This window comes from Brachypodium distachyon, chromosome 1 (genome assembly GCF_000005505.3).
Source record: "Brachypodium distachyon strain Bd21 chromosome 1, Brachypodium_distachyon_v3.0, whole genome shotgun sequence".
Classification (NCBI taxonomy): Eukaryota; Viridiplantae; Streptophyta; class Magnoliopsida; order Poales; family Poaceae; genus Brachypodium; species Brachypodium distachyon.
Window position 1 is genome coordinate 43,024,401 of NC_016131.3, and position 26,920 is coordinate 43,051,320.

The 26,920-nt window shown below is 42.9% G+C and overlaps 4 protein-coding genes across 5 annotated transcripts; all 4 read left to right on the forward strand.

Annotated features, from left to right (window-relative positions):
* Positions 1-2,059: 2,059 nt before the first annotated feature.
* On the forward strand, positions 2,060-10,032 carry LOC100826209 (chaperone protein dnaJ 16). The gene is made up of 12 exons (XM_003563977.4): positions 2,060-2,541; positions 5,559-5,682; positions 5,771-5,853; positions 5,944-6,055; positions 6,129-6,233; positions 7,940-7,990; positions 8,471-8,557; positions 8,648-8,756; positions 8,838-8,986; positions 9,075-9,128; positions 9,205-9,491; positions 9,573-10,032. Exons 1-11 carry the CDS (start codon positions 2,375-2,377, stop codon positions 9,484-9,486), a joined length of 1,323 nt encoding a protein of 440 aa, XP_003564025.1. The 5' UTR covers positions 2,060-2,374; the 3' UTR covers positions 9,487-9,491; positions 9,573-10,032.
* Positions 10,033-10,762: 730 nt separating this feature from the next.
* Positions 10,763-16,580, forward strand: LOC100828348 (NLR family CARD domain-containing protein 3). Of its 2 annotated transcripts, none has more exons than XM_003560820.4 (17): positions 10,763-11,217; positions 11,574-11,780; positions 11,921-11,979; positions 12,081-12,218; positions 12,541-12,615; positions 12,693-12,776; positions 12,863-12,924; positions 13,055-13,124; positions 13,998-14,073; positions 14,171-14,301; positions 14,921-14,980; positions 15,348-15,422; positions 15,488-15,592; positions 15,675-15,770; positions 15,864-15,944; positions 16,031-16,132; positions 16,215-16,580. In XM_003560820.4, the coding sequence occupies exons 1-17, from the start codon at positions 10,863-10,865 to the stop codon at positions 16,281-16,283; spliced, it is 1,845 nt and encodes a 614-aa protein (XP_003560868.1). In that variant the 5' UTR covers positions 10,763-10,862; the 3' UTR covers positions 16,284-16,580. The 2 variants fall into 2 exon arrangements, with proteins under 2 accessions (XP_003560868.1, XP_010227806.1); XM_010229504.3 differs by having other exon boundaries at positions 11,075-11,217; positions 11,567-11,780.
* A 234-nt stretch (positions 16,581-16,814) lies between these two features.
* On the forward strand, positions 16,815-20,709 carry LOC100828652 (putative xyloglucan endotransglucosylase/hydrolase protein 1). The gene is made up of 4 exons (XM_014896475.2): positions 16,815-19,391; positions 19,534-19,634; positions 19,792-19,991; positions 20,135-20,709. The coding sequence occupies exons 1-4, from the start codon at positions 19,130-19,132 to the stop codon at positions 20,532-20,534; spliced, it is 963 nt and encodes a 320-aa protein (XP_014751961.2). The 5' UTR covers positions 16,815-19,129; the 3' UTR covers positions 20,535-20,709.
* Positions 20,710-23,035: 2,326 nt separating this feature from the next.
* On the forward strand, positions 23,036-24,508 carry LOC104581600 (peroxidase 1). The gene is made up of 2 exons (XM_010229506.3): positions 23,036-23,350; positions 23,520-24,508. Exons 1-2 carry the CDS (start codon positions 23,135-23,137, stop codon positions 24,264-24,266), a joined length of 963 nt encoding a protein of 320 aa, XP_010227808.3. The 5' UTR covers positions 23,036-23,134; the 3' UTR covers positions 24,267-24,508.
* The last annotated feature ends 2,412 nt before the right edge of the window (positions 24,509-26,920 follow it).

Here is a 26,920-nt window from a genome sequence, read left to right on the forward strand (position 1 = left end):
CTGAGCAGTAAAATGGAGTGGTCGCTAATGTTTGTTACTCCCTCCGTTTTTAAATATTTGTCGTGATTTTAGTACAAATTTGGTTTGCACTAAAACCACGTATTTAGGAACGGAAGGAGTACTTAAGAATCCATTGATAGAGACAGGCGCAACAAATGATAATTGCCAACACTTCAGTGATCCCAACCCGTCACTGGAGTCCCAACAAATCAGCGGTCGACTTGTTAAATTTTATCTGGTTTTTCTGGGTTGAAGCTAGCTTGAAACCCATCATGGTCGGACATGGAGAAAAAGAGAGGAAAACTGGTCGGGTAGTGCTAAAAAGCCACCAGAATAGGGACGCAGCGGGATTCAAATTTTGTACTCTCTCGTCCAACAAAAGATGTGTCAAGTTTGTCAAAATTTGGATGTATCTAGACATAACTTAGTGTATAAATGCATTCAAATTTATTCAAAGTTGAGACATCCTTTATTGGACGGAGGGAGCATCAAAATTTTGAATTAGCAAGTCTTTGATGGCCTGAAAATGTGACATAAATGAGATCTCGCTTGCATCTCTCTCTTCTTTTTTAAGAGCCGCTTGCATCCCTACACCATACTCACTCTATTCCACAATATAACGTGTATAGATTTTTCCCATTTGTTTCATAATACATCTCATTTTCTCTTGGTACCCGCACCCAGCTAATAACTACTCACATCCATTTATTATTAACCCAATCTGAATGGTCAGGCACTAGAAACGAGAGTTGCATTGGTCCAAGTGCACAAATCTATATGAGGTGTATTTTGAAATGGAAAGAGTACATCAGAAGTGCATCTTCTTTTGTGTCTCTTGGATGGGCCCAATAATCTAAGTTTCTTACCTCTTGCATAGGGTGACCATGCGGCTCTTTATCTTTACTTTATAAAAGATTCAATTTTTTTCATATAGAAGACTCAATTAATGAGAGCGGTCCGTTGTACCTTCAGAACATATCACTTGTTCATTTGGCATAGATCAACGAAACAAGAACAAATATGAATTATATGATTGAAGGAAAATGAAAGTACAACATTTTCTCTAATTACTGTGGAGTAGTATATTTAGCCATAGCACTGCATGGGTATTACGTGAGTGTTAAACTAAACGCTAATCTAGTTAGAACTGACCAGGAATTCTCAAGATGTTCATGCAATTTTAGAGATACGGACTGAACCAGATCAGATGACCCCGAACCCATTCCTCTAGATCCTTTTGAAGCCTTATTATTCTAATTCAACCTATGTGAAGTCGTCCATGACACAAACCTTATAGAAGAGAGGGAGGAAGCAGAAGCTCCATAGTGGTTTCCATATAGGGCAGAGGACAGAGGAGGAAGAGATGGAGCTTGGAAGGAATAGGAAGAGGTTTGCATATAGGACAGAGGGAACTGCTCGTGTAGAGACGAGAAGACACGAAATAAAAGAGCGAAAGAATCCATGAGGATGAAATGCAGAAAGAAAACGAGAGACATGAAGAAAGAGAAAGACGAACGCTCGAAACATTTTTTGTGAGAGAACCAGCCGATTTTGTGCCTAGATGTGTCGGTACAACAGGGTCATTTGCCTAAAAAACAATACCCGACCTTATATGCACAACAAAGTTCCATGTTTAGAAGTCCAATAATTATATAGAAAATCCAATGAACATGTTTAGAAGTCTAATGATTATGTACGAAAATGTTTTTTTGTGTCGAGGCAGAAAGCCCTGGGAGCAGCTCGTGTCGGTCCGACGGATTTAATAGCGGGCTCTCACTCTCACAAGAAGAGAGCTGGAGGTCGTGCCGGCCGAAACCGAAGCAGTGCCGAACTAAACGGCGGCCTCCCGCCATAAATAGCCGTTCTTCCTGGTTTTCCAGGGACCCTGACACGCGGGTCGTAAGCACGAATCCTGCTGCCAACTGCCGGACTGCCGGTTAACCGCCAGCCAGAGCCAACGCTCACACTCCAGCCACCACCCGGTAACGGTGGCACCCAACGCCCACTGAGCATCGGGGCCCACCACGAGGTACACGGTGTAAAAAGGCGTACACCTCACTCTCTCCGCCCCGAGGCCCCCGCTTCCCCCCATCTCGCCGCCAGCCAAGCCACCTCACCTTCCATCCATCCCCAGCTCCAATTCCGAATCCCCAACGCAGCCGCCGACTAGGGGAGCGCGCGTGCAGCAGCCGCGTCGGGGCCGCGTGCTGTAACCCTAGCCTGCCTTCGGCCCCCACTGCCGGCCGCGGCAGCCGCTCGCTCGGGCGCGTGACCTGGACGTTCTGCAGAGGCGAGATCCAAGCGCGCCCGCGCCCAGTGCCTGTGGCTGCAACCGTTTGGAAGAAGAGGTTGGTGGCGGAGGAAGGCGGCGGCAATGGTGGGGTCGAGGTTCGGGTCGTTCAAGTCGGAGAAGGGAGACTCGGCCGCGGCGGCCGCCGCCGCGGGTCCGGCGCAGAGGAAGGACCCCTACGAGGTGCTCGGGGTGGGCCGCAACGCCACCGACCAGGAAATCAAGAGCGCCTTCCGCCGCATGGCGCTCAAGTAAGACCGCCGACTCTGCTCTCAGATTCCATGTCTTGCCATGGGCGGAGCCGACGCTCGGCCACCCCGGCCAGTTGCCAGGCTCCTCTCCTGAGTAAAGTCCCTTTAATTAAAGTAAGAAAAATGATTAAATTAGCAAAAAAAGAGGCAAGCTTCAGTTTAGACGGAATGACAATTTAAAAAAAAAGAAAAATAGGGGTTTTGCCCCCAGCCCCATTTATTGAACTAGGTGATACCCCGCGCGTTGCTGTGGAATTTAGTACCAAATTATTTGCAAAAATGAATACCAAAAGCACGATAATTTTGTGAGAATATACCGTGTGCTTAAAAATATTTAAAAATGCTTCTGTTATGATTAGAGAAAACATGCTAAAAATGTATACATGAATATCAAACAGTATTTTAGTCAAAACTCTATGAGCTACATTTGCGTCCCTCAAGTCTCCACCTTATGCCCATGTTCTGGTTCTTGGGTTGTGGCTGACAAATGCTCTACTTTTTTTGTTTAAACTCAGCCATATCTTTCAAAATTGTGACATCAATTCTTGAACTTACAAATAAACCAAGGAGCCGATCAAGCAAGACTACATTAGGTGGGATATCTCCGTTTTTGGCAAAACCTACAATGCCGAGAGAAATTTATTGTGTATTTCATCACACAGAACTTATATCTCAAAAAGTAAGATCTAGAGATCACTCATAATTGGAGTTTCTAAAAGAACATGCTTTTTTTAGTAAATGATGTTTCTGGCTGGATCAACTTTGTGCAGACTACCACTTGATTAATATAATCAAACAAAACACAAAAGAGTGAAGTGTCCATCGTTCTGCATTACTTTCATCTCACAACCTAATGAGTTATCTGCACATACGTAATTGAAGCAAATTAGGACTACTCCTATAATTCTGCACGGTGACAGTATGAGGAGGCAGAAAAAAAACTAAAGAGCCAGCTGCTGCCATGAGAAATATGAAAATGAAACAGATCTTAGCATCACCAATTCACCATGCTTTGTTCTGCAATAGAAACTGAAGAAATCAGAGAGTAACAAACGTGGAGTGAGGGAAACCTCGATGCATATTCTTATATCAAAATGATCCTGTAGAAAGTGTTCCGCTAGAAAATGCTTACTTACATGCATAGTTCTACAAAGTTATTATAAAATTTTAGTAAACATGTAGTAGGAAAGTAAAGCTATTTAGCAAAACCAGCCGAATGGCTCACAGGAAAAATTAGGGAGGCCTCCAGTTTAATCCAATGAACGATTTGCATTGCTTTGAAATATTAGGTAGGAGCAATCTATAGCAGTGCCATCACTCGTGGGAATTTCAGTAAACACATACCAGGATCAGATGCTCTGTTCATAATACAGGAGATTGCTTTTCTTTGAGCGAATTACATCCCATCCTTGTTTTGAACACTGCCATATTGCAAGGGCCACCTTGTTAGAACCAACAAAGGGAAGATAAGCCGACCCCAGCAGGATGAGTAGTCCATGAGGGTGATAGTGATACTGATACATCTTATCTGCAACGCATCAAAAGAAAGAACTGCTAAAGGAGATGACTTGACACAACTCAAGAAAAGAGGGGCAATGAGAACTCTAGAAAACAGGGGCAGTGAGGTTTGAGGAGGTACCAGTGCTGAGGATAGACCTCTCCTGTGGCGTCTACAGCATTACCCAGCTGCCAAAGATGAAATAGAAAGAGGTGATTACAGCTGCAGGTCTTGGAGACCCTCCAGCTTTGTGCCATTGAACAGCGAATATTAGGTTGTCAAAAAAATAATTACGCAATCTCATACGCACAGAGACAAATAAAAGGTAACCAATTATGTTTAGAGATGGGAGCTAGATGCAAGCAGCTCGGGTAAAAAAAATATAAGATGCATGTGTTCATGCAATGTAAGTAAGAAACTTCAAAGATAAGAGCTTCTGCATCAATGCTAACAGACCTATGAAGCAATAAGCACCGACTTTGGAACAACGAAGAAGCCATGACCCTTGCCGGAAAAACTGCAAACACCCATTGAGCCGGACAAAATCTAACGTCTGGCAAATTCTAAAACATAAGCTTGGGATTGAAAAATTCAAGGGAGGCTGAAAATCGGGAGTGCCCAGCTCCAGCTACCTTCCGAGGAGGCCCATGACGAAGATGTAGATGCGAGCAGGCTGGCGTGTTAGGTAACGATGGCAGCAGAGTCAGGTTTTTAGAAGCCATGGTGGTGGAGGATCAGTTAAATGGAGTAATCTCTTCTGCAGTCGCCGGAAAATGCGATGCGTGCTTGAGGCCGTTTCATATGCATTTGTGGCTGGGAGATTGTGGATCGCAGTGGCAGGGGAGATAGTGGCAGCATTAAAGTGGAGAAGATGAGGCGCAGGGGAGATAGTGGCAGCATTAACGTGGAGAAGATGAGGCGACATCAAAGAAGCAATTAGCAGGGAAGATGAGCCGTGGCTGAGTCAGTGCCATGGGGATCGCGATGGGTGCGATGGTTGCGGCAAGGGTGCGGGAGGCACGATATGGTTGCGGCAGTTGTGGGAAGGCGGAAGGAACGTGCGGCAAGGCAACGGAGGCAGCGAGAGAAAAAAACCCGGGCCAAGGCAGAACAAAGGTAGTGAAGGAAAAAAACTCAGGACCTGCTGACGTGGACACAGTGCATGTTGACTTTGCTAAATTTGTTGCTTTTAGTGGGCTTCACTCTTATAGAGATTATAGATGAGACCAAGTCATACGGACACTGATCAGCTGGTTCAGCCAATATGTCTCACCCATGTCTCCATGTCCGTGTTTAGGTGGAAACTTTTTGTTCGTTTTTGCACGAAATGGTGCACATACTGAGTGCTGGCAGATATGTCATGTGTGCTTTTATTTAGTGAAGTTTTCAGCTATGAGCTATGTTTAGGCTTTTCTTCCCTGTCTCACTTCGGAGGCATTCTCATCTGAACGTTTGGTTTGTGCATATAGTAGCTTGATCCAGTACTGATTTCAGTGTTTTTACTGGTAAATTTCGGCAGGTACCATCCGGATAAGAATGCTGATGACCCTGTTGCATCAGACATGTTCCAGGAAGTCACATTTTCTTACAGCATTCTGTCGGATCCCAATAAGAGGCGGCAGTATGACACATCAGGATTCGAGGTAATTAATCAACTGCTGAATTGGTGTGTGCTAATCATTTTCTTTTAACATGTTATATTGTTATGTCAACTGCTGCACTATGTTTCAGGCCATTGAAACTGATAGCCAGGAATTGGAGCTGGACCTATCGAGTCTCAATACAGTAAACACCATGTTTGCAGCTCTTTTTAGGTAAAATTTGTAATTGCTAAGTACAATTTTCCTTCAATAGTTTGCTAGCTTGTGTTTTTCTGTGTTTTGATTGTATGCACATACATGTAGTAAACTTGGTGTACCGATTAAGACAACAGTTTCTGCAACCATTTTGGAGGAAGCATTAAATGGGTCTGTTATGGTTTCTCAGCTCCAGCTAGGAACCTCTGTGCGCAAGAAGGTTGGCAACTAGCTTTCCGCTATGCTATGTTTCTTTTTCATGTTAGTAACACCAAATTATTGCATGTGGCCAGGTGGAAAAGCAAACAGCTCATTTTTATTCTGTAGACATAACAGAACAGGAAGCTAAGAAGGGGTTAGTTTGTCGTGTGCACTCAATTGATAGAAGCAAATTTAAGGTTGGTGTTTGTTTGCAAATGTAGTTTTCTTTTCATGTTATCTAAGTACACTTAACGATGCATTGTATGGTGCTCTGTTTTGTTTGCTTGAATTAAGCTCTCTAGTTGCTTGCTTGTATTCTTGAGTTATGAAGTCACAGTTGTTTCCTCAGAGAGAAAACTTTTCCTTTACTTGGTGATGTTTAAATGATTTTCTATAAAGTATAAACAAATGGTAGTAATGAATAATGATAACCTATCGTTTTCTATATTTTCTGTGTGGTCAACATGTAAATGCAATATTCACATCTTTACTTCTTATAAAGATCTGAGTTGGTGGTAGTCCGTTCACTCCATTGAGACTATTCTATAGATTGCTAGAAAATCAATATAATTGCACACATTTAAAATCGTAGATAAATATCACAATCTTTTCAGATTGCTAGAAAATCAACGTAATTTACCTAGAATTTTTGGGATTGATGCATATTTTGAGATAATTGTTATTTCGAATTTTTTTGAAAATATAAGGGCAAAATACATTATGCAACTTATGCAAAAAAAAAATGTAAATCCTGTAGCAACGCACGTGCATTTAGCTAGTGTGTAATAATTATCTCACTTACTGTTGATCCTGGTATGCACATATTTGAAATTTGTACCTATTGTTTTAGGAGTATATTTTCCTATTAGACAAGATTGCCATACGTAATATCTGGAAGTTTTGTTCACACTTATGATTTGTGTGTCAGTGGAGTGGAAATATGTCAGGATTGGATTAAGAAATTACGATTTGTTTTAGCTTTCTCAAAAAAACAGCACCCATATTAGTGCGGGTAATTCCACTTCTCCTTTCAGTTTGCCCTCTAATTTTTCATTTTCTTAAATTTGGCACAATTTGCCACACTCCATCGCCAAGTTTGACCGAGTTAGCCAAGTATTTGGCAGATTGGTCCACATGCCGTAGACGCATGCAGTTGTGAGAAGATCACTTGGCCAAGCAAATTGGTGGTGGCTTCATTTTTCTTGGCCACAAGGTAGCATGTTAAGCATACCTAGGCACTCTTAGGCTTCAACCAAACATACCCTTTAGTCATGCAAGCTTCTCTTGGGTGTCTTGAACGAAATTAAAGGGTAAACTGATCTTTTGATCAAATCCAGTTGGTAGATTGACAACTCTATGTGTAGACTGCTATGTGGGTGGTCTTACTAGTAGCGTATTATTAATAGCTGGTAGGTTTGGTTGTCATTTCACAACTCTATATTTAATTGGAGGTTTGCTATTTTAATATTTGGAACAGATCTTAGTAGAAATGGATCATATAAGGGCATCTTGAATAACAGAGACATTAGTTGTCTAGCACCCATCATCACTATATGGTAGCATTTTCCTGACAAAACCAGGATTTTATTTGGAATTGGGATGTGCTTCCACAAAACAGTGAGCGAAGATGACACTTCTGTGAATAGAATTGACAAAAAGCCCCAGTGTTATTCCACTACATACATTCTGGTGAAAGCATTTTTTATGGGAAACTATCATAAGTTTGCACAAGCAAATTTTCTACAACATGAGTTTTTTTTTGCCTGGTTAACTGTGCTCTGACTGTCATAAATTTAAGCATTGCATGCTCTATTGAACGGATATTTCAATCCCTCCAAATTTCATGTCTGCTTTCCTTTACTCAGGCCTTTATAAAACATGGATTTATTTTATTCAATTGCAGCTGCTTTATTTTGAGCTCGAAGAAACTGGTGGGCTGAGCCTTGCTCTGCAGGTACATAGACCAAACTTACATCTCAAAAGCAGAAACGAATTTGTCAGAGTCGTATACTTAGATAACTAAATCTGCTGGTGGATTCAATCATTGGGAAGTTTTGGATGACAAAGTAAGAAAAAGATCAGCCTATTAAAATATTGTTGTGAGCAGATGACCTGTGGGTTCTCTTATTCATCGTAAGAAATTAAGAAATTTGCATGTAATTCAGAGTACATGACAACATCACATAGCACGTATTTTGTGGTATGACTGAACTTCACATGAGCAAGTTTGAGTTTCATATGTTCTTGGATTGTAGATTTATTGTCCAACTGCAATGCCATGTCTCCCCCCCAAAAAAAAACTGCAATGCCATGTCAGGACCAACTATGTATTTGCTTTCATGACCTTGACTAAATCACATCAGCAACAGTTCTGTTAAGATTTATGATGTGTTGTAGCTTGAGTATGTTTCACCTAACATGCAGCCTGCTGCAGGAAGACAGTGTAAAGGCCGGCAAAGTTACTTCTGCAGGGATGTACTTTCTCGGGTTTCCTGTGTATCGCTTTGAGCAAAATAACTCGGTGAGTTTACAAATTTTTGCTTTTCACCTTTTCGGGTCCCCCAAGTGATTTTATGATCTTTACCCCCTACTAAGCTTCAATTACTTTCAGGCACCTGCTGCGAAGGACCCTGATAGTGCATTTTTTAAAAGGTTGGATAGCTTTCAACCATGTGACATTAATGAACTGAAACCAGGAACCCACTTCTTCGCAGTCTATGGTATGCCATTTTTTATTGGTGCAGTGTTAATTAATTGAGCGTGGAATGTCTTAAAAGTTAAAACTGTATTATTTCATTCAGGTGACAATTTCTTCAAAAGTGCAACCTATACTATAGAGATTGTGTGTGGTGAGTCTTTCCCTGCTGAAAAGGAGAAGCTACAAAGTGTAGAGGCAAAGATACTCACAAAACGAGCTGAGCTGTCTAAATTCGAGGCAGAGTATAGGGAAGTATGTGCTCAGTTTTTCTTTCTATCAGGTTCTTTCTTTGCATATTTAATGTTGAAGGGGTACATTTTTTAAACACCATCTTTTGCAGGTTTTGGCAAAGTTCACTGAAATGACCAGCAAATACACGCAAGAGATGCAAACAGTATGTGGGGTCTTGATGCTTAAGTCATTTTTGCTTCTCGTGATGTTCTAATTTGATTACACATGGCCTTTTGTAGATCGACGAGCTTCTGAATGAAAGGAATGTAATCCATGCATCATATACAACCAATCCACCATTAAAACGGAGTTCGAGCAGGAATAAAGCGAAATCGCCTTTAAAAGGGTCCATATTGGATGAAGAAAAAAATCAGAGGAAGGAAAAGAAAGTGAAGGATCAGCCCTTGGAGGGATGTGGAAGTGAAGATAATGATTCAAGTGAAAAGAAAACCAAAGAGCGGTTCCCGAGAAAGAAATGGTTAAACATTCCTTTCAAAGTTGACAGGAGAAAGCCATGCTGAGCAGTGTAATATATTCTTTAGCTGTGCTCTGTTATGAATCATCCACTGTGCTGCAGTACTAACGTTTCACCTTTCTGCTGTTGTAGGTAAGCAAATACACAGCATTTTCATTGTCATTGCCCTGAAGAACACTCTCTTTGCGGTTACCTCATTCCTTTTTGTACTGCCTAGTTTATTCGCTAGAAAGATTGAAGGTCAAGCCTGAGGTGCTGTGAAGATATCTCGTTTCTTTTTCTCCCTGAAGCTTTTACTTGCCAGAGGCCACCCTTGAGTTTGATTGAGACGAGTTCATGTTGTGTGGTTATGAGACAAGCAAGCGTAGCATGTAAGGTTATGCTGCTAGTAGTCCAATTCCATATTCTTTCAAAGTGATGATGTGTAGCTTGATTTGATTGGCTTTCTGGCCGGTTGTAAATAGTGTTATCTTGTTCGGTTGTCCAATTACCTGCTGTGCACATTTTCTCTTTCTCTTCTCTTTGGATTGCTGATGTGTAAATAACGAAACACAATCTTTTCACCTCTTTTTAGGCTTTTAGCTCATGTGCAGTTTCAGTTCTTGTGCACAATTCCTAACCTAGCGGACGTCTTCGCCAATACGCTCTTTATTGAAAAACCTCTGGCACATAACACATGTAATCACATCTTAAGATTCTTGTTGCGGTAAATGGTATACCTGCAGCCCAGTCCCACCTGACCAGGATGTTGAACTGCAAACAAACATTACAAGTATTAAGAGCCTATTTACAGTTTTTTTACAGGTGAGCCTATTTAAAGTCGGTATGGAGCCTATTTAAAGTTGGTGTGCACTGTAGAACGATAAGCTTGTGTACATTGTTTACGTCCACTTTCTGATCTGCTGTGCGTAGCAAGACCGAGAGGTTTTAATTGTGATGTTGTAACTTGTACTGTTACCTCTTATTTTTAATAAAGACAGTGAGGCTGCATTTCGTGAAAAAATATAAAAAAGTTGATGTGCGGTCACTAGTGAACAAAAGGAACGCGCAGGAAGGAAACATTCGCTCACTAGCATTTTTGCGTGACGGATTTAAGTTGTCACCTTCGCGAAACTAAAATAATGTTTCCGCCGCAGACGAAATGTCACTCTTTGTATATCTTGATTTTCTAAATATACCTGTAGATCGAAAATGGGCAGGACCGGGGACGCCACGCCTCTGATAATCTCTGATCCTAAACCTCGAACCTAAATCTTTTTCTTTTTTTTGAAGCTCCTCGAACCTAAACCTGACCCGACGTGATCCACAAACGACCACAACCTTACCCTTCACCCTGAACGAAAGCATCTCCCCTCCCAAAACCCCCTCCTTGTCTCCTCCTGACCTTCTCATCCGGCCTCCGGCCGACACCATCCGCATCCGATGGAGTCCTCCCTCCTCCTCTCTTCCTCCCGCCCCCTCAAGCCGTCCCTGCTCGCTCCCTCCTCTCGCGCCTATCGCCGCCACGCCTGCTTCGGCTCGAGCCCGCTGTCTCGATGCCTCCTCCCGTCCCCGCCGCCGCGGGCCCGCCGGTGGACCATGGCGCCGCGCGCCGTGTCTGAGGTGTTCGACGGAATTCACAGCCAGCACAATCCGCCCGGGGTCGGACGCGGAGGCGCGCGCCGGAAAGCCTACCGCGAGGTCCAAGGGGAGCCCGCCGCCCCTCCCCTGGCGGTGCCAGCGAGGGGCGTCACTGGCTACATCGTCCCGGCCGGAGCGCTGCTCGCGCTGAGCTTTGGTATGGCCTGACTGCTTCCTCCTTATGCGGTTCCCATTTGACCATTTCGTTTTCTCTTCCAACTTCCAATAATTGAACTTGAACAGTTATCTTAGCATCACGATTAAATGCCCTGTTCCTTGCTCATTTCAAAGCACATCCGATACGAAATACTCTGATTTATATGGGCGATTAGTGGTCCATTGAATGTGCCCACAGCATAGGCCTGCTGATAGCCGGAACTTCCTAGTCGCTTAGACAACATGGTATGCCATATGGGATGCTGTATTCGTTAACTTGATGACATGATGTAGCATATGTTTAAACTTTGAAAGGTGGTCTCTAGAATGTTACTAATTCTCTGTTTCAGAGGACAGTCGTATGGAGGGTGGTTCTGAATTTTCTCCCCGGGAAGAAAAAGGACCGGACTTCTGCAGAACCTACATCTTCTGGGATCATGTGGTCCTTTGCTGCTGGTTCCAATTTGTCAACATCTACGAGCTTTAAAGCTGAAAAGGAGTCGAAGAAAAATCTGAACAGGTTCTACAAGGAACTTAGGACTCTGAAAAACGTTAACATGGCAGGTAACTCGAAGAACTGAAGTTAGATAATTGTACAAGCAAATGCTGCCATGCTGAGCTAAAGCTGCAAGCTTTGAATTATTATTTTATCTCGACTAGAGTACTATACTGTCTTTCTCTTCAATAGTCCAGTTGTTTGGCAGGCCGTCAATTTGGGGATGAGGGTCTATTCTTTCTAGCAGAAAGCTTAGCCTATAACAAGGTCAGACATCCCACAAAATGGTTGAATTCAATCCAAATGCAGACTTGCACAAATAGTTTATACCCATCTTTCTGAAAAATGCTTGTGCTCCCTACTCCCAGAGTGCAGAAGAGGTGGACTTTTCTGGCAATGCGATAACAGCTGTGGGAATAGAAGCCTTTGATGGCATTCTTCAGATAAACACAGCTCTAAAAACTCTCAATTTATCTGGAAATGCTATTGGAGATGAAGGAGCTAAGGTCTTCTCAACTTTATCATCCGTACATTTTGTCCTGTAATTTACGTGATGAATACCATGCGAACCATACATTATGCTCTGATTTTTGTGCCCTCAACCTATACAGTCAGTAATTACCTATATTATTACTTTTACTGTTTTCCCAGGCTAACTAGAAGGTTTCACCTCATGTTAGTTTTTCAAATATTTAAGTTCTTATTTGCTGAGATGTTTGCATTAGCAGCAGCCCAGCCTTGGCTTGCAAATTTTAAGCAAAATACTAAATTGGATATATTAAATTTGCATCTATTCCGACTGAATGTAACACTCATGAATATTTACAGTGTCTTTCAGGTATATTGGTAGAAAACGTAGGTATTCAGAAGCTCCTGCTGAACAGTACCAATATTGGAGATGAGGTCATCCCTCCCTCACTCGCTCAACTCCCTCCCTCCATGTTTGTCTGGTTAAATGTAACATGAAATTCTCTTTTCAGGGGGCAAAAGCAATTTCAGATATGCTGAAAAAGAACAAAACAATACGTATTGTACAGCTCAGCAACAATGTTATAGAATACAGTGTATGCATAAAATATCTATTGAAGCAATGACATGCACTTGAATGGGCTTACCATATGATCGCATCCTTTTTCTTGTCTTGGAACAGGGTTTTGCAAGTATTGCAGAAGCACTTCTGGAGAATAATGCGCTAAGAAGCTTGTATCTGAAGTTAGTCGCTTCGAAACCCAGTGGTTTTACATGTGTACAATTAATGTGCATATGAAACTCTGAAAAGTTGAGACTTTGATTTGTATTTATTTTGTGTGACTAACTAATGGTACTCTTTGATGTATTCTAGTGGCAACTATGGTGGTCCTCTCGGTGCATCCAGCCTAGCAAAAGGAGTTGTCGGGAACAAATCTCTAAGGGTACTACATATATTTGATTAAATACTTCTAAAATTTTCAAATATTGGATATTTTGTGAAATTGCAATGTTTCCATGGAAACCAGATTTCCATTTTTGTCTCTATTAAGTACGAAACAAATATTTGCTTGGTTCTAAAGGGCTAAGTACATCTTTGGATGGGTCCAGATATCATATACTCCCTCTGTTCCATAATTCTTGTCGAAATATTACATGTATCTAGACGCCTTTTAGAAATAGATACATCCATTTTTGGGTAAATTTGAGACAAGAATTATGGGACGGAGGGAGTATATGACAAATTTGCTCTGCTACATCTTTACACTCTGTTTTTTTTTTTGTTAAATCTGCTTGTTTTGCTCGGGTTTAAAGTTGGAATTCTGACTAGATTTATTTTAAAAAAGAAGATAGAAATGAACATTAAAGGGGCATGGAACATTAAAGTTATATCTGTTTCCATTTTTTTTTCAAAATAGATGTATATAAAAGCAGGAAAGATTATTAGATTACATATACTAGCATAAATTGGATTTAATGCTCTGCAAACATGTTGTCTATCTAGCAGGCAGAACTAAAAGATCAGTTCATTAAGAACTTCACTTTGAAAAAGAACTTCACTTTTTTTTGGAATTTTTAAGTCATGCTGGTACATGTTCTGAAGGTGATATTATATATGACCAAAAATGATTAGGACCTTAGGTTGATAGTGAACTAGGAATTCTCTGTGAACTCTTATGTTTCTTCATTTTGCTCACTTACATTGCTGATGACTCTATGGTGACTTTTAGTCTAATTAAAGCCTGCCATCCATTCCTCTCTGCATGTTTGTTATATCATAATTATCAGGTTGTTGATTAACCTTAAACATTTGTTAGGAACTTCACTTACATGGAAATGGGTTTGTGAACGAAGGGTTACGTGTGTTGATGTCTGCGTTATCTTCTCACAAAGGTGTCTTCTCTGGCTAACCATATCATGTGAAACTAACTTATATTTAGTTGATTTGTTGTAAAAATTCATAATTCACAGCTTGCTTTGCTCAATGCAGGCAAGATCACGGTCTTGGATATTGGCAACAACAACATTACATCAGAAGGTTCTCTTTATGTTGCTGACTTCATCAAAAGGACAAAGTCTCTACGATGGCTCAGTCTGTACATGAATGATGTCGGCGATGAGGTAGTACTGTTGTTACTGTTTAGTCTTTACTTACCCTTGTTAGTTAAAAATGTTATGATGTCTATATGTAATTGGACTGCTTTAGAACATTGGCTGTCAGTTACATTCCTTCTGGAACTTGTGGAGCTATTCTGTTTTAATGGAACTTGACATGTATATGTCGTTATCTCTACTTCTTTTTCTGAATCAAAGAAGAAAACATAAAGAGTAAACAAATAAGATTTTATCTATGTTACTGTCTTTCAGATGATTGATTGTTTTCTTGGCCAATGGCTGCCTGTCAAGACGTATTTGTTGTACTGCTGGAAGCTAGCATGTCAGCCGTTTATTTTTCTATTGTCTTAATGCTTGTTCATTGTTCTGTTGTAATCATGGTTTCCACCTGGTTTTCCTCTAATTTAGCAACAAACTTCTTAATTAATGAGTTGAGGCAAATCATTTGCCTTCATTTAGAAAAGAATCTTATAGTCTCGTACTTTTGCATTGCATTGATAATAACGAACACATCATTCCTCACATGAGTTCCCATATGTTGAATATATAAGCATACTTGTTAATGCTGTACGTTGCATTTCCAATTCTTCTGGCTTTTAATGTAGACTAACAGAATTTTTACCAGGGAGCAGAAAAGGTTGCAGATGCTCTGAAACAGAACCAAACAATTTCTACTATGGACTTTGTGAGTACCGTTTGACTATCGACACTAAGATTCTCAGATACGTCTCTATTTTTTTCTAACTTTGTATTACATTAGTACCACACATCACTTAAAAAACTTAACATTACCACATAAGCTCAGAACAAGATTTTATGTTGCTCTGTGCTAACTTCATAAACTATTACTTCCACTTGAGTTTTTGTCATGAGCACGTCTGCTCTTCTAATGTCAGCTTATCAGCTAAACATTAGGCCGTAGTCGGACTGTAGGTGGGCATAAAAACATCCTAGAAAACCCTTTTGATGTTAATGTGTTCCAAATGGAACCTAGGGCATGTAAACAGAGATATGTATGCATGCTGTAGCCCTGAATTTGTTTTACTTCTCAGGGTGGTAATAACATTCATTCTAGAGGGGTAACTGCAATAGCTGAGACTTTGAAAGAGAATGCAGTGCTGACAACAGTAAGTCATCTTAAGACTTTTGTTGCACAACAGTAGGTACCTCCACTGATTCATGTTGTCTGTAGCTGGAGTTGAGTTATAATCCAATTGGACCAGAGGGGGTAAAGGCTTTGTGCGATGTTCTCAAGTTTGACGGCAAACTCCAGACCCTTAAGCTTGGTTGGTGCCAGGTAATAATCTTCAGAAAAAATAGAATCCTAGATACAAAATTTAGTGCTCTTGCCTCTTACAGCCAAGTTATTTATCCTGCAGATAGGTGTATCAGGGGCAGAGTTCATTGCCGATTGTTTGAAGTGTAATACAACATTGTCTACATTGGATTTGCGGGCAAATGGACTTGGAGATGATGTATGCAAAACCATTGATACATTTTACTCAAACTCACACTTGATGTATCCATGCTATTGATTTTTTTTTTTACCCTTTTCCTTTTTTCTGAAGGGTGCTATCTGTTTGGCACGAAGTTTAAAGACAATAAATGAGTCCTTGAAATCACTTGACCTGGGTTTTAATGAGATTAGAGTAAGAAATACAGTTTTCAGTTTATTATCTATTGGTGGATCTGTCTAGATCTTCAGTATGTTCAACATCGTTTATACTTGTGACAGGACGATGGGGCATTTGCATTAGCGCAAGCACTTAAGGCTAATGAAGATCTTGCAATCACATCGTTAAATCTTGCAAACAACTTCTTCGGTAAATTTGGACAGGTTAGTTGTTTCCTTAACAATTTGTGTCTACATATGCTTCCGCATTTAAAGGTAGGTTGACGGGTTGTTTGAGTCAATACAGGTTGCTCTAACGGAGGCACGGGATCATGTATACGAGATGAGCGAAAAGGAAATAGATATTTATTTTTAGTTACCATCTTTTTCTCTTTGCACTGTAGCTGCTGCAAAATGGTTTAGCTTCTGCCTGGAAGGCATGCTTTTTGCACAAGGCCGCATAATGGAGGCTTTTGGGCATTATTCAAGTAGAGCAAAGAAATTGGGGGGAAGAGCATGGTTTATGCTTGTCATACGAAATTTTGGTAAACTACTTGACTGTGTAGTTTAGTCACTCAGCTGTTTATATGCAATCTTTTCCGAAAAAACTGATCTTGAATTAGCATTCATAATTTCATATCGACTGTAATAGCCAATATGCTCTTTTCTGGTCTGGATTTTGGCCACTTAGTACTGACTTCTGCCAGTTTGTCTCAAAGTCTTGTTGAACATATAATAACTTTTGTTCTTGGAATCATACAGTGGTCACTTAGGTACCAAGTAAGTCATTTTCATGCCAAATAATTTTGTCATGAGGTTGTCTAAAAAAACATTTCTGCTCTTATGATGTTCTACTGACTACTAGACCATATTGCTGTGCATTTCCATTCATCCCCACACCGCCCACCTCAATGGTGTTGTGATCTGAACATGACAGACAGATTCATGTGGTACATTCCAAATTAGCAATATGTACCATGTTGAACGGGATTCACTGAGGTCATCTTCTATTGTCTCTTGTGATGGAAACTGTAATAACCCGGCCACTTTGCTCAGCATTCCTTGGATTTTGTAAATGCAAATGCATTTTTTTTCTGGAAGGGGTGGTAAATAAAAGATGAATGCAAAATCAACTTTGGACATTTCAATTTATGTCATTTTGTTGACTAGTGACACTACTAAATGTTAGTCCTGCCCTACGAATATGTATGACATACTCTGATTGGTTAAGATGAGACTCTGTCCGATAATTACTTCATTAGTAAATGGTTTATGTGACACGAAATTAACGTCATTGAATTTGTATCTGGTTGTGCTTGTTATTATGATTTATGCCACACATCAAAATCTGGCCGCTATTATATACAGCAATTTTTGTACTAGTAACCCAACATCTGGCCGTTAATGTGATACAGTACCCTTCAGTTTTATGAGGGGCACACATATCATTGCCCTCTCATGTCATGTGCCACACCCTGGGGTAATGGTAGCTTTTAGGTTCAGTCTGGTTCTAAAATCAGAAGAGATGTTCTACACTTTTCTGTCGTTTTTAGCATGCTACTCGTACTATGCTACTGTGGCTACCACAATTGCTGCGAACTTCTTATTTCGTAGTTTCGTAGACATCTTGTTTGTCAGCTAATTTAGTGTCTGCCAGAACAAAAAAAGGAAAGAAGCTTGCCATTTTTTTTCCTTGCATTGGATGCTAGTGCCCGTTAAATAGTCTTTGCTTTCCCATTGTAATACCTCCATGTAACTCTCAGATATTCACACCATGCATCTGGGTATACCGATAACATGTTATTTTCGGACAGCAGCATGTGGGATGTGCTGATGGTAACATATTCTTTCCCCAGCACAAGTCTGGTAGAACAAGCACTGTCCAGCAACAACTACTGATCTATCTTTGCAAGGTTGGTGACATCATAAACTTGGCGTGACCTTGACTCTGTAGCTCTCGTCAGGCACTTCAGTTTTGAAAGTTCTGTGATGTTGTCATGTATCTTAATTGACGGCAATTATCTGTCTAATTCTCCAAAAATGACAGATGCAATTAATTAGCCAATAAAAACTCTAAAACCTTGCCGGACAAGATCTGTCATCAAATCACCTTCGTGAGGAAACAAGTCTAATTGCATATCCAGCTTCTTAGACAGCCATTTACATTAATTAAAGCCATTCCGTCCTATTCGTGCCAAACATTTTAGTATCCGACTTCCTAAGACGTACTTGCAGAAGCAGCAGTTATCTTTAGTAGTACTGTGCCATCGATTAGCAGAGAAGTTTGGAATAAGAATGGTGAACGCGGAAGGGAAAAAAAAAAAGATGAAACAACTCGATCGTTGGATATATTAGTACTCCACTTATGCTCTCTCTAAACGAGGCATATTTGCAACACGACCTCAAAGACAGGATCACATTAATAGATATGCTATGCATGCCCTCATCAAAGACTGTATGCATGCATGATGGTACGTACTCCGTACGTCTGAATGAGCAAATCTATACATGCTCGTACGCGATACACATGCATGACTTCATCAGATAGTAAGAACCACGGATAACTAAGCAACAGACCCATGTGGAAGAAGGCATCACTACGATGACGGCGACGACGAAACATACATAGATATGCTGATATATGCACAACTCATGCATTAATATGCGTGGTCGAGAAGCCTTGGCAGGTAGAACGAATCGATCTAAGTCCACACGACACACGCAGTTCACACTTCCGTTAAAGAAGCCTTTTTACCTTACCAGAGTCCAAACTTCCAATATTAATCAAACTTCATTATGGTTCCATGCATATCAGTTGAGCGACGTACCCGTCAATTACGAGGCGCATGTGGTGACTACGTCACTCTCAAGATGATGTGCCGGACCAGTCTCTTGGAGACACTCATAGGGATAGTGTGTGCGGGTGTGTGTTCATAGGGGTGAGTGTGCGTGCGTATTTGTGAACGTCTGTGTCTGTACTGTGTTTTTTCAAAAAAAAAATTGAGCAAAGTGGTCAAAACTAAGACGACTATCATTACATATGCATGGGTGCGTGTATGGTAAGCTGGGTACGTAAGAGACTGCGACACACTTGCATAGTACTTCCTTCGTCCCATAATTCTTGTCGAAATATTACATGTATCCAGACGATTCTTAGGAATAGATACATTCATTTTTGGGCAAATTTGAGACAAAAATAATGGAGCCGAGGGAGTATATTACATGGTACCAGGTAGCAAGCGGGCACACATTTCTCGTGGCAACACACAACCGCTAGCAATGGCTGCTTCCAATGTTCAGCCATGGCTTCTCCTCCTCCTCATCCTCCTCCCGGCGGCCCTGGTTAGCCCACAGACGGCGGCGGCAGCACCACCGCAGCCGACGCCGGCGTTCGATGAGAACTACGTGCCTTCATATGGCCAAGATGGCTATCACCTGGTAGACATGGGCACAGAGATTCGTCTCACCTTGGATCGACGGAACGGTAACGTCAGCTAATCAGCAGCTGGTGCACATATATATATATGACATGTGCCTAACTGCAATCTACAGGAATTCATGATAGAACTAACTTTCAGTTTGTGTACTTACTTCTGCACGTACGATTTTTCCCATGAGAGGTGCAGGTGCTGGGTTCGTCTCCAAGCTGAGATTCGGTTCAGGGTTCTTCCACATGAGGATCAAGGTGCCCTCCGGGTACACGGCCGGAGTTGTCACGGCCTTCTATGTGAGTTGTTGCTGATCCACTATATGCATTGTTTTTCTTCTAAAAGAATCTAGGGAACACGGCATCTGCATCGATCGTTCGACCGATGTTGTTACATCTAATTCTCGTTAATTTGTTGAAAGCAATTTACTGTAACATTTTTATGACTTGTACGTAGCTGGCGTCGGATTCTTCGGCGCCTGACCGTGACGAGGTGGACTTCGAGTTCCTGGGCAACGTGGACGGCAAGCCCATCACCCTCCAGACCAACGTCTTCGTCAACGGCCACGGCGACAGGGAGCAGAGGCTGTCCCTCTGGTTCGACCCAGCAGCCGACTTCCACGACTACAGGATCCTCTGGAACTGTTTCCAGATCGTGTACGTATATACTCCTAGGTCCATTAGCAGCTAATGTAACTAATTGACTAAAGCAATTTTTTCTTGGTTCGAATTTGCACTAAAACATGACAAGAATTTAGTAACGGAGCGAATATAAAATTGATTGATTCTTCTCTTGGCAGATTATTCGTGGACGAGACGCCGGTGAGGGTGCTGAGGAACCTGACGGGCAGCGTGCCGGACTACGAGTTCCCGGAGAAGCAGATGGTCGTCCAGGGGAGCGTGTGGGACGGCTCCGACTGGGCTACGGACGGCGGAAGGACCAAGGTGGACTGGAGCCGGGGACCCTTCGCGGCGGAGTTCAGGGGTTTCGACGTCGCGGGCTGCGCCAACACCAGCTCCACGCCGTGCGACTCGCAGTCGTCGCCGGGCATGTGGTGGAACGGCGGCGGGTACAGGAGTCTGTCCGCCGAGCAGCACGCGGCCTACGAGAACGTCAGGAACAAGTACATGAACTACGACTATTGCACTGACAAGGGGAGGTTTAAGAACAAGCTGCCCGCGGAGTGCAGCTACGCCTAGAGCTACCTGTCTATGTGTGTATCTACCTAGTAGCTTGGATCAAAATAATTAGTTCAGATCATTGCTCTCCCAGTGACTTGTATGCACACTGAGACCTAGTAGTGCACAAGTGCAGCTGGTCTCTGCTTTGCCATTCAAAAAGTGATTTAAAAAAGAGTTCAAAATGGTTTCACAACACTCAAACAACATGCGGCCGGGCATATATAGCACGCCACTGAATTTCAGCCAAAATATGTGGTATCAAGAAGCAAAAGAAATACAAATTTGACCGATAAATAACTATGTTCGTTTCAGGGTGTGTGGGTATATCCAAGTTGCCTGGTTTTTAAGCAAAAGTCTTAAACCCAAATTGACGAATCAGAACCGTTAGATTAGTATCTAGATCTCATTTTACTTTTCTTTTTCCATCATCAGTTTCGAATCTCAAAACACAAATCATATCCAACGGCTCAAGAATCAACTTATCTCTAACTAAAAATGAAGCAACTTAGATATAGCAAAACTGTTTCATCTATTATGATGGTTGGATATGAGGTGGCATAGAACGATACCGAGACTGATGTTTCAGTGGGTCTGCGTGGGCTACTCCTAGGACCACTCGAGGTTATGTCTTTTTCTCCATTCTCAGTCACCCTTCTTAGGTTCAGTTTAGCATTGCTGAACCATGTTGCGTTGAACTTATTTTATAATCTGTTGTGAAAAAATACACAAATAAGTAGCGCTAAGTTGGTTAGCCAAACACGAAAATAGCGATAAGCGGGTGAAAACATGGGATTATGATAATCCACCGCGATGCCAAACACAGCCTTAAAAGGCCCATAAATTCTGCGTTGAAAAGATCAAATTAAGACTTCAAATTTAGAATTGGCCTTCAGAAAAGAAGATTGTTGACAAAACTTAAAAATTGTCCAATTTTATATTCACGAAGAGAACACTAAACATGCATATATTTTTTCGACAACGAGACCACACCACACATATTTATGAAAGGCGAGCAACAAAAATTGCAAGGACTCATAACTAAGATGCTAATAAGATTTCAAAACTGAATTCCATGGTCGTCCAAGATAAGAAGAAACTCCATTAGATGAGGACGGACGGCTCTGATTTCAGGTGCGAATGCCACTTGGTGCAAAAAATCCACTCTCATCAAACCGTATCAGACATTGGAAAGACTTTCTTGTGGTCATTACATGTCCCTCGTATGTCGCAGCAACACCGGAGGTGTGTCCTCCTGTGTTAGCTTATGGAAATGCCAATTTTTTCTAGAAATGTTCAAACTTTTAAATAATGTTTGTTGAATTCATGTCTCAAACAAATGTGCCGGTTGAGATGAAATTTAAAACCCCACTTAAGAAGTCATTTCTTTTTTGCAAAAAATTCAAATAGTTCTAAAACTAACAAAATTAATTCATGTTCTAACTTTTCTCAGTTTGGTTCGGTTCGGTTCGACAACTCAAACCAGTTCAGCCTTGAGCCAAAAAATGGTTCTTCCGGATGACATGCATGTGAACCCAACTAAATTAGATGACCAAGTTTGTGATTTCTAGGATGTCAATAATTAGTCTTGGAATCGGGGGTGTCAATTAAAATCCCTGCTGGGTATATATATTTGTATAAGTGTATTGCTGATATTACTCAACACGTGGATTATGGTTTGAGTCCAGGAGGGGGAGGGACCTTTGGAGGGAGATCCAACGGTTGTGGTAGGCTGGTAGCATTCGAGTTACCTACACGACAAGATCCCGCTAAGCAGTTACTCCCTCCGATCCATATTAATTGTAAAAATATTACATGTATCTAGACGTTTTTTAAGCGTAGATATATTCATATTTGGGCAAATTTGAAACAATTAATATGGATCGGAGGGAGTAACTTTTAAGGGCACAATTTGGAACTTTCAGTCACAAATAATTCAGCAACTAACTAATTTACCCCAAATCATAGCTTTGAACTCGAAGATTATAATTTTGAGCTCTCAGTACCCAAAATCCAGTTGAGAAGCTGAATTAATTTTCTCGTTCCCTCTCAAAATCTAGCGCATGTGGCAGCGGTGTCCGATCTAGAGGTGGAAGACGTTGGTGCGTGGCGGTGGGGCGCGTCGGCTCGACCTTGACAGCCGCAAACACACCATGACTGGTTCTTAATATCCTTAATTTGCATATAGTCAGCTCCGATCAAAAACAGAGTACTCCAGCGCTGGCCCAAATCATTGGTCAGTTAAGCACATGGGAGGTTATTCCCATGACCGATGCCTCAAATCAATACTATGTAACACAAACGGATAATTGCCTTGGTTCCTTCCTCTCATAATTCCTGCATTGACTGCTTCATTTAGCCGCGCTTGCATTCGATAATCGAGGCGGTTACATACATTGATCGAGTTTGGAAGTTAGCACATGGCTGTGTACAACCACAGGTTGTCACGTTGACATGAATGTACTCAAGGGCCAGGATTACGTACGTACGTTACGTAGCCGGGCATCTATAAATGCAGGGAGTTTGTAAGGACATAGATCACTCAAGCACTACCAGCAAAAACATTCTTTCTGTAGTCACATATAATTGAAGCTTTAGTAATTTGATCGTGTACGTTGTCCATGGCGATCATCAGGTCTTGGCAGCTCCCTCTGGCCCTCCTGGTCATCCTCGCAGCTAGCTCGGCCGCAGCGGCTCAGCTGGAGATCGGCTTCTACAGCAAGACGTGCCCTGACGCCGAGAAGATCGTCCAAGAGGAGATGACCAAGATCATCGCCGCCGCGCCCAGCCTCGCCGGCCCTCTCCTCCGCCTCCATTTCCACGACTGCTTCGTCCGGGTAAGTACATACACAATTAATTTGCGTTGCCGTTCGTCTCATTTGTCATTTCCACGACTCACTTTTTTCTTCGAAAAGGAAGAAGCTTAGAAGCCCCCTGGCCTCTACATCGATTGATGCACACAACCATATTTCCACGACTCACAAGCTACGTAAATTTGCATTGCAGGGATGTGATGCGTCGGTGCTGCTGGAGTCCACGGCGGGGAACACGGCAGAGAAGGACGCGAAGCCGAACAGGAGCCTACGCGGGTTTGGGTCGGTGGACCGGGTGAAAGCCAAACTAGAAGCCGCGTGCCCAGGCACTGTCTCCTGCGCCGACGTGCTCACGCTCATGTCCCGCGACGCCGTGGTCCTGTCCAACGGGCCCCACTGGCCAGTAGCGCTAGGCCGGAGGGACGGCAGGGCGTCGAGTGCCGCCGAGGCCAGCAAAGAGCTTCCCCCGGCGTCCGGCGACGTGCCGCTCCTTGCCAAGATCTTTGCTTCCAAGGGGCTCAACCTCAAGGACCTCGCCGTGCTCTCCGGCGGCCACACCCTCGGCACGGCGCACTGCGCGTCGTTTGACGACAGGCTCGCCAACGCCACTGTTGATCCGTCACTGGACAGCGAGTACGCCGACAGGCTGAGGCTCAAGTGCGGGAGCGGCAGCGTGCTGGCGGAGATGGACCCCGGGAGCTACAAGACCTTTGATGGAAGCTACTACCGCCACGTGGTGAAGCGGAGGGGGCTCTTTCGATCCGACGCAGCGCTCCTCGACGACGCTACCACCGGGGACTACGTCCGGAGAGTTGCCTCGGGGAAGTTTGATGCCGAGTTCTTCACGGATTTCAGCGAGTCCATGATCAAGATGGGCAACGTCGGCGTGCTCACCGGAAACCAGGGGGAGATCAGAAAGAAGTGCTACGTCCTCAACTAGGCTGTGTGGAGCAGCGATTCGTACGTAAGTCCTCGTGTTGTTAAGCGGAGTAGCGGACTAAGGTGGGGTACGTTAATTTTAGTTGTGTGTCTGATGGTATTCATTGTAGTGTGAGAAATTATTGTCATCACCAAATATTCAGTAAATTATTTCTTTACCAAGTTAGTATGCATGTATGTAACGCAGTACTTTGATAAATAGACATGTGTCACACATTGTGTGATATGCTCTGTTCCAAAATAGAAGATATATAGGAAATGATATTCAGAAAATCTATAAAGCACACGATTCGCAACAGTGTTCATGCATATAGCAATGCGATGTCGACCTTCACACCCTCGATTTTCTTTGTGCATGCATGCGATAGTGTTTGGGGTGTTGCCAGTTGTGATTATGTGGGCCGGACTGACGTGGCAACTGTGTGGCACATCGCGCGAGACGTCGATTCCTAAAGATGTTAACATGATAACACATCTACTATTTCAAACTAATACATTATGAAAAAATATTTTATACTAATAGATTTAGCGATCTTGATTTAGCATTCTAAATGTTGATAGTTTTTACAATAAATAAGCTTGGTAAAAATTTAGCAAGTTGGGCAATCGACAGTTTTTACGTCTTATATTTTAAAACCGGGGCTAAAGATAGAAATTTACCTATATACTTGCGAGACCCCATATACTTGTGTGAGATTAGATTAGAGGTGTAAGATGGATGGTCATTCATGTGGTGAACAGCCGTGGTACTGGACGGTAGACACACACGTAGACATACACAAAGGACTCATCCAGTCATCCTTGATCAGCTCCACACGGCGCGGGAGAAAACGAGGGGGTTGGTGGCTGTGCTAACTGATTATGCAAAGTAGTTCTAACCCGTGAAGATGCATGAACGACGAGCTAGTGATCGAATTGAATAATTCGCCACTGCTACAAAAAGAGCATCACTGTCGGGCAAAAAATGCCTTCGGCCACTGATTAATGGCCACTGATGGGTCATCCATCAGTGGAGGGTAGAAACACAACACTGATGCCCATATGCCAACAGTGGCGGTGAGGCTGCCCCGACACTAATGGGTATTTAGAAAACAAAAAAAATTACTCCATACACTACAAAAGAAATAGCCTGTAGATTTTTGGTTCGTAAAGACATTATAATTGTCTCTACCACTAGTACAAAACAGCTGGCCATCAGTGTCATTCAAAAAACGCTATTAGTGGCGTGTGCCTCACACGCCACTGACTTTTGGCCACTGATAGTAAGGCTATCAATGGCGGACACAAAACACGCCACTGATGGGGTCACCCATCGGTGTCGGGTATTCTATACCCGACATTGATACTCGTGTGCAAACAATGACGTCATGTCTCACCCGACACTGATGGTCATTTAGGGATTAAAAAAATATAATTACATATTAATTTATATACACATGCAAACAACTAATCAACATTTACTCTTTTTTTCTTATTTCATACAATGCACAGTCCATACAATTTTCGGATCTATTCTCAAAGATTTACAGTATACCAAAATTACACATTCACATATGTAAATTCAATAGAAAATGTCATGGCCAAGCAGCCTTGCAATCTTGTAGACGGCATGGTGGAGCTCCAAATCGATGGTGTGGACGGAGAACAACACAAGCAGACACGTACCAGATGCCGAGGGAGTCCGCGTCTTGTTGAACGCCGCCGTGGGCCACCATCTCCAGTCGTCCTCCTTGCACCGGCCGACGAACTACATCCGAGGGAGAGCCCGGATCCGCACGCGTCGTGTCGGGTAAAGGCCGGATCTGGCGATGTGGAGGCCCAGGAAGCTCGTCGGCGCCGCTGGGAGCTAGCCGCCCCGCCGCTGCCTGCCGATTCGGTCTCCGCGCGCGCGAGGGACACCGGCGGCAACCTCCTCTGTGGACAGTGAGAGAGAGATTCAGGAGAGTTAGAGAGAGAGAGAGAGATCCTAGAGAGGGGAGAGGGAGAGACGCACCGAGAGAGGGAGAGGCAGGTCCGGCGGTGAAGGGCTCGACGGGGGCGGATCCGGCGGTGGCGGGGTCCGGGGAAACAAGATCTAGCGGCGGCGGGGTCCTAGGAAACCGGATCCAACGGTGGCATGGTCGACGGAGGCGGGCGGGCTCGACGGGGTTCCGGGGCGGCGGCGAATCTGGGGGCGCCGGGCGGGGCCGAGGACGGGCTCGACGGAGTCCTGGGGCGGCCGGGCGGCGGTGGTTCTGGCATCTTCGGACGGGGCCGAGGGCAGCGGTTGCCGGCGTCAACGAGGTCGGGAGGAAGAGAGGCAGAAGAGTGAGTGAGATGGGGGAGATGGCCGCTTGGGAGGGAATAGAGAACGAGGAGAGTTTCGGGCGTCAGATGGGAGGAGAGAGAGATCAACAGTGTCGGGAGATACATGTCATCGATCCATGGGTGAGATGCTTTACCAATTAGATGCAGGAACACATATTCGGTGTGTTTTCTATTTTAGACCGATCAGTGGTGGGTCATCTTGAAAACCCGCCACCGATGGGTCTAAATTTTCTTTTTTTTGACTTTACAACATGGAAATAATGTTTTTTAATAAATCCATTTTGGCAACATTGTTTGGCATTCCAAGATGCACCTTATGTGCAAAAAATGAATACATTATCATAAACT

Excerpts from the sequence above, each read along its gene's own strand:
- LOC100826209 (XM_003563977.4), top strand. The coding sequence starts at position 2,375 with ATGGTGGGGTCGAGGTTCGGGTCGTTCAAGTCGGAGAAGGGAGACTCG. Across the intron at positions 2,542-5,558 it reads TTCCGCCGCATGGCGCTCAA|GTACCATCCGGATAAGAATG; the intron begins GTAAGACCGCCG and ends AAATTTCGGCAG. Across the intron at positions 5,683-5,770 it reads ATGACACATCAGGATTCGAG|GCCATTGAAACTGATAGCCA; the intron begins GTAATTAATCAA and ends ACTATGTTTCAG.
- LOC100828348 (XM_003560820.4), top strand. The coding sequence starts at position 10,863 with ATGGAGTCCTCCCTCCTCCTCTCTTCCTCCCGCCCCCTCAAGCCGTCC. Across the intron at positions 12,616-12,692 it reads GTACCAATATTGGAGATGAG|GGGGCAAAAGCAATTTCAGA; the intron begins GTCATCCCTCCC and ends TTCTCTTTTCAG. Across the intron at positions 14,981-15,347 it reads CAATTTCTACTATGGACTTT|GGTGGTAATAACATTCATTC; the intron begins GTGAGTACCGTT and ends TTTACTTCTCAG.
- LOC100828652 (XM_014896475.2), top strand. The coding sequence starts at position 19,130 with ATGGTACCAGGTAGCAAGCGGGCACACATTTCTCGTGGCAACACACAA. Across the intron at positions 19,635-19,791 it reads GAGTTGTCACGGCCTTCTAT|CTGGCGTCGGATTCTTCGGC; the intron begins GTGAGTTGTTGC and ends ACTTGTACGTAG. Across the intron at positions 19,992-20,134 it reads TGGAACTGTTTCCAGATCGT|ATTATTCGTGGACGAGACGC; the intron begins GTACGTATATAC and ends TTCTCTTGGCAG.
- LOC104581600 (XM_010229506.3), top strand. The coding sequence starts at position 23,135 with ATGGCGATCATCAGGTCTTGGCAGCTCCCTCTGGCCCTCCTGGTCATC. Across the intron at positions 23,351-23,519 it reads TCCACGACTGCTTCGTCCGG|GGATGTGATGCGTCGGTGCT; the intron begins GTAAGTACATAC and ends TTTGCATTGCAG.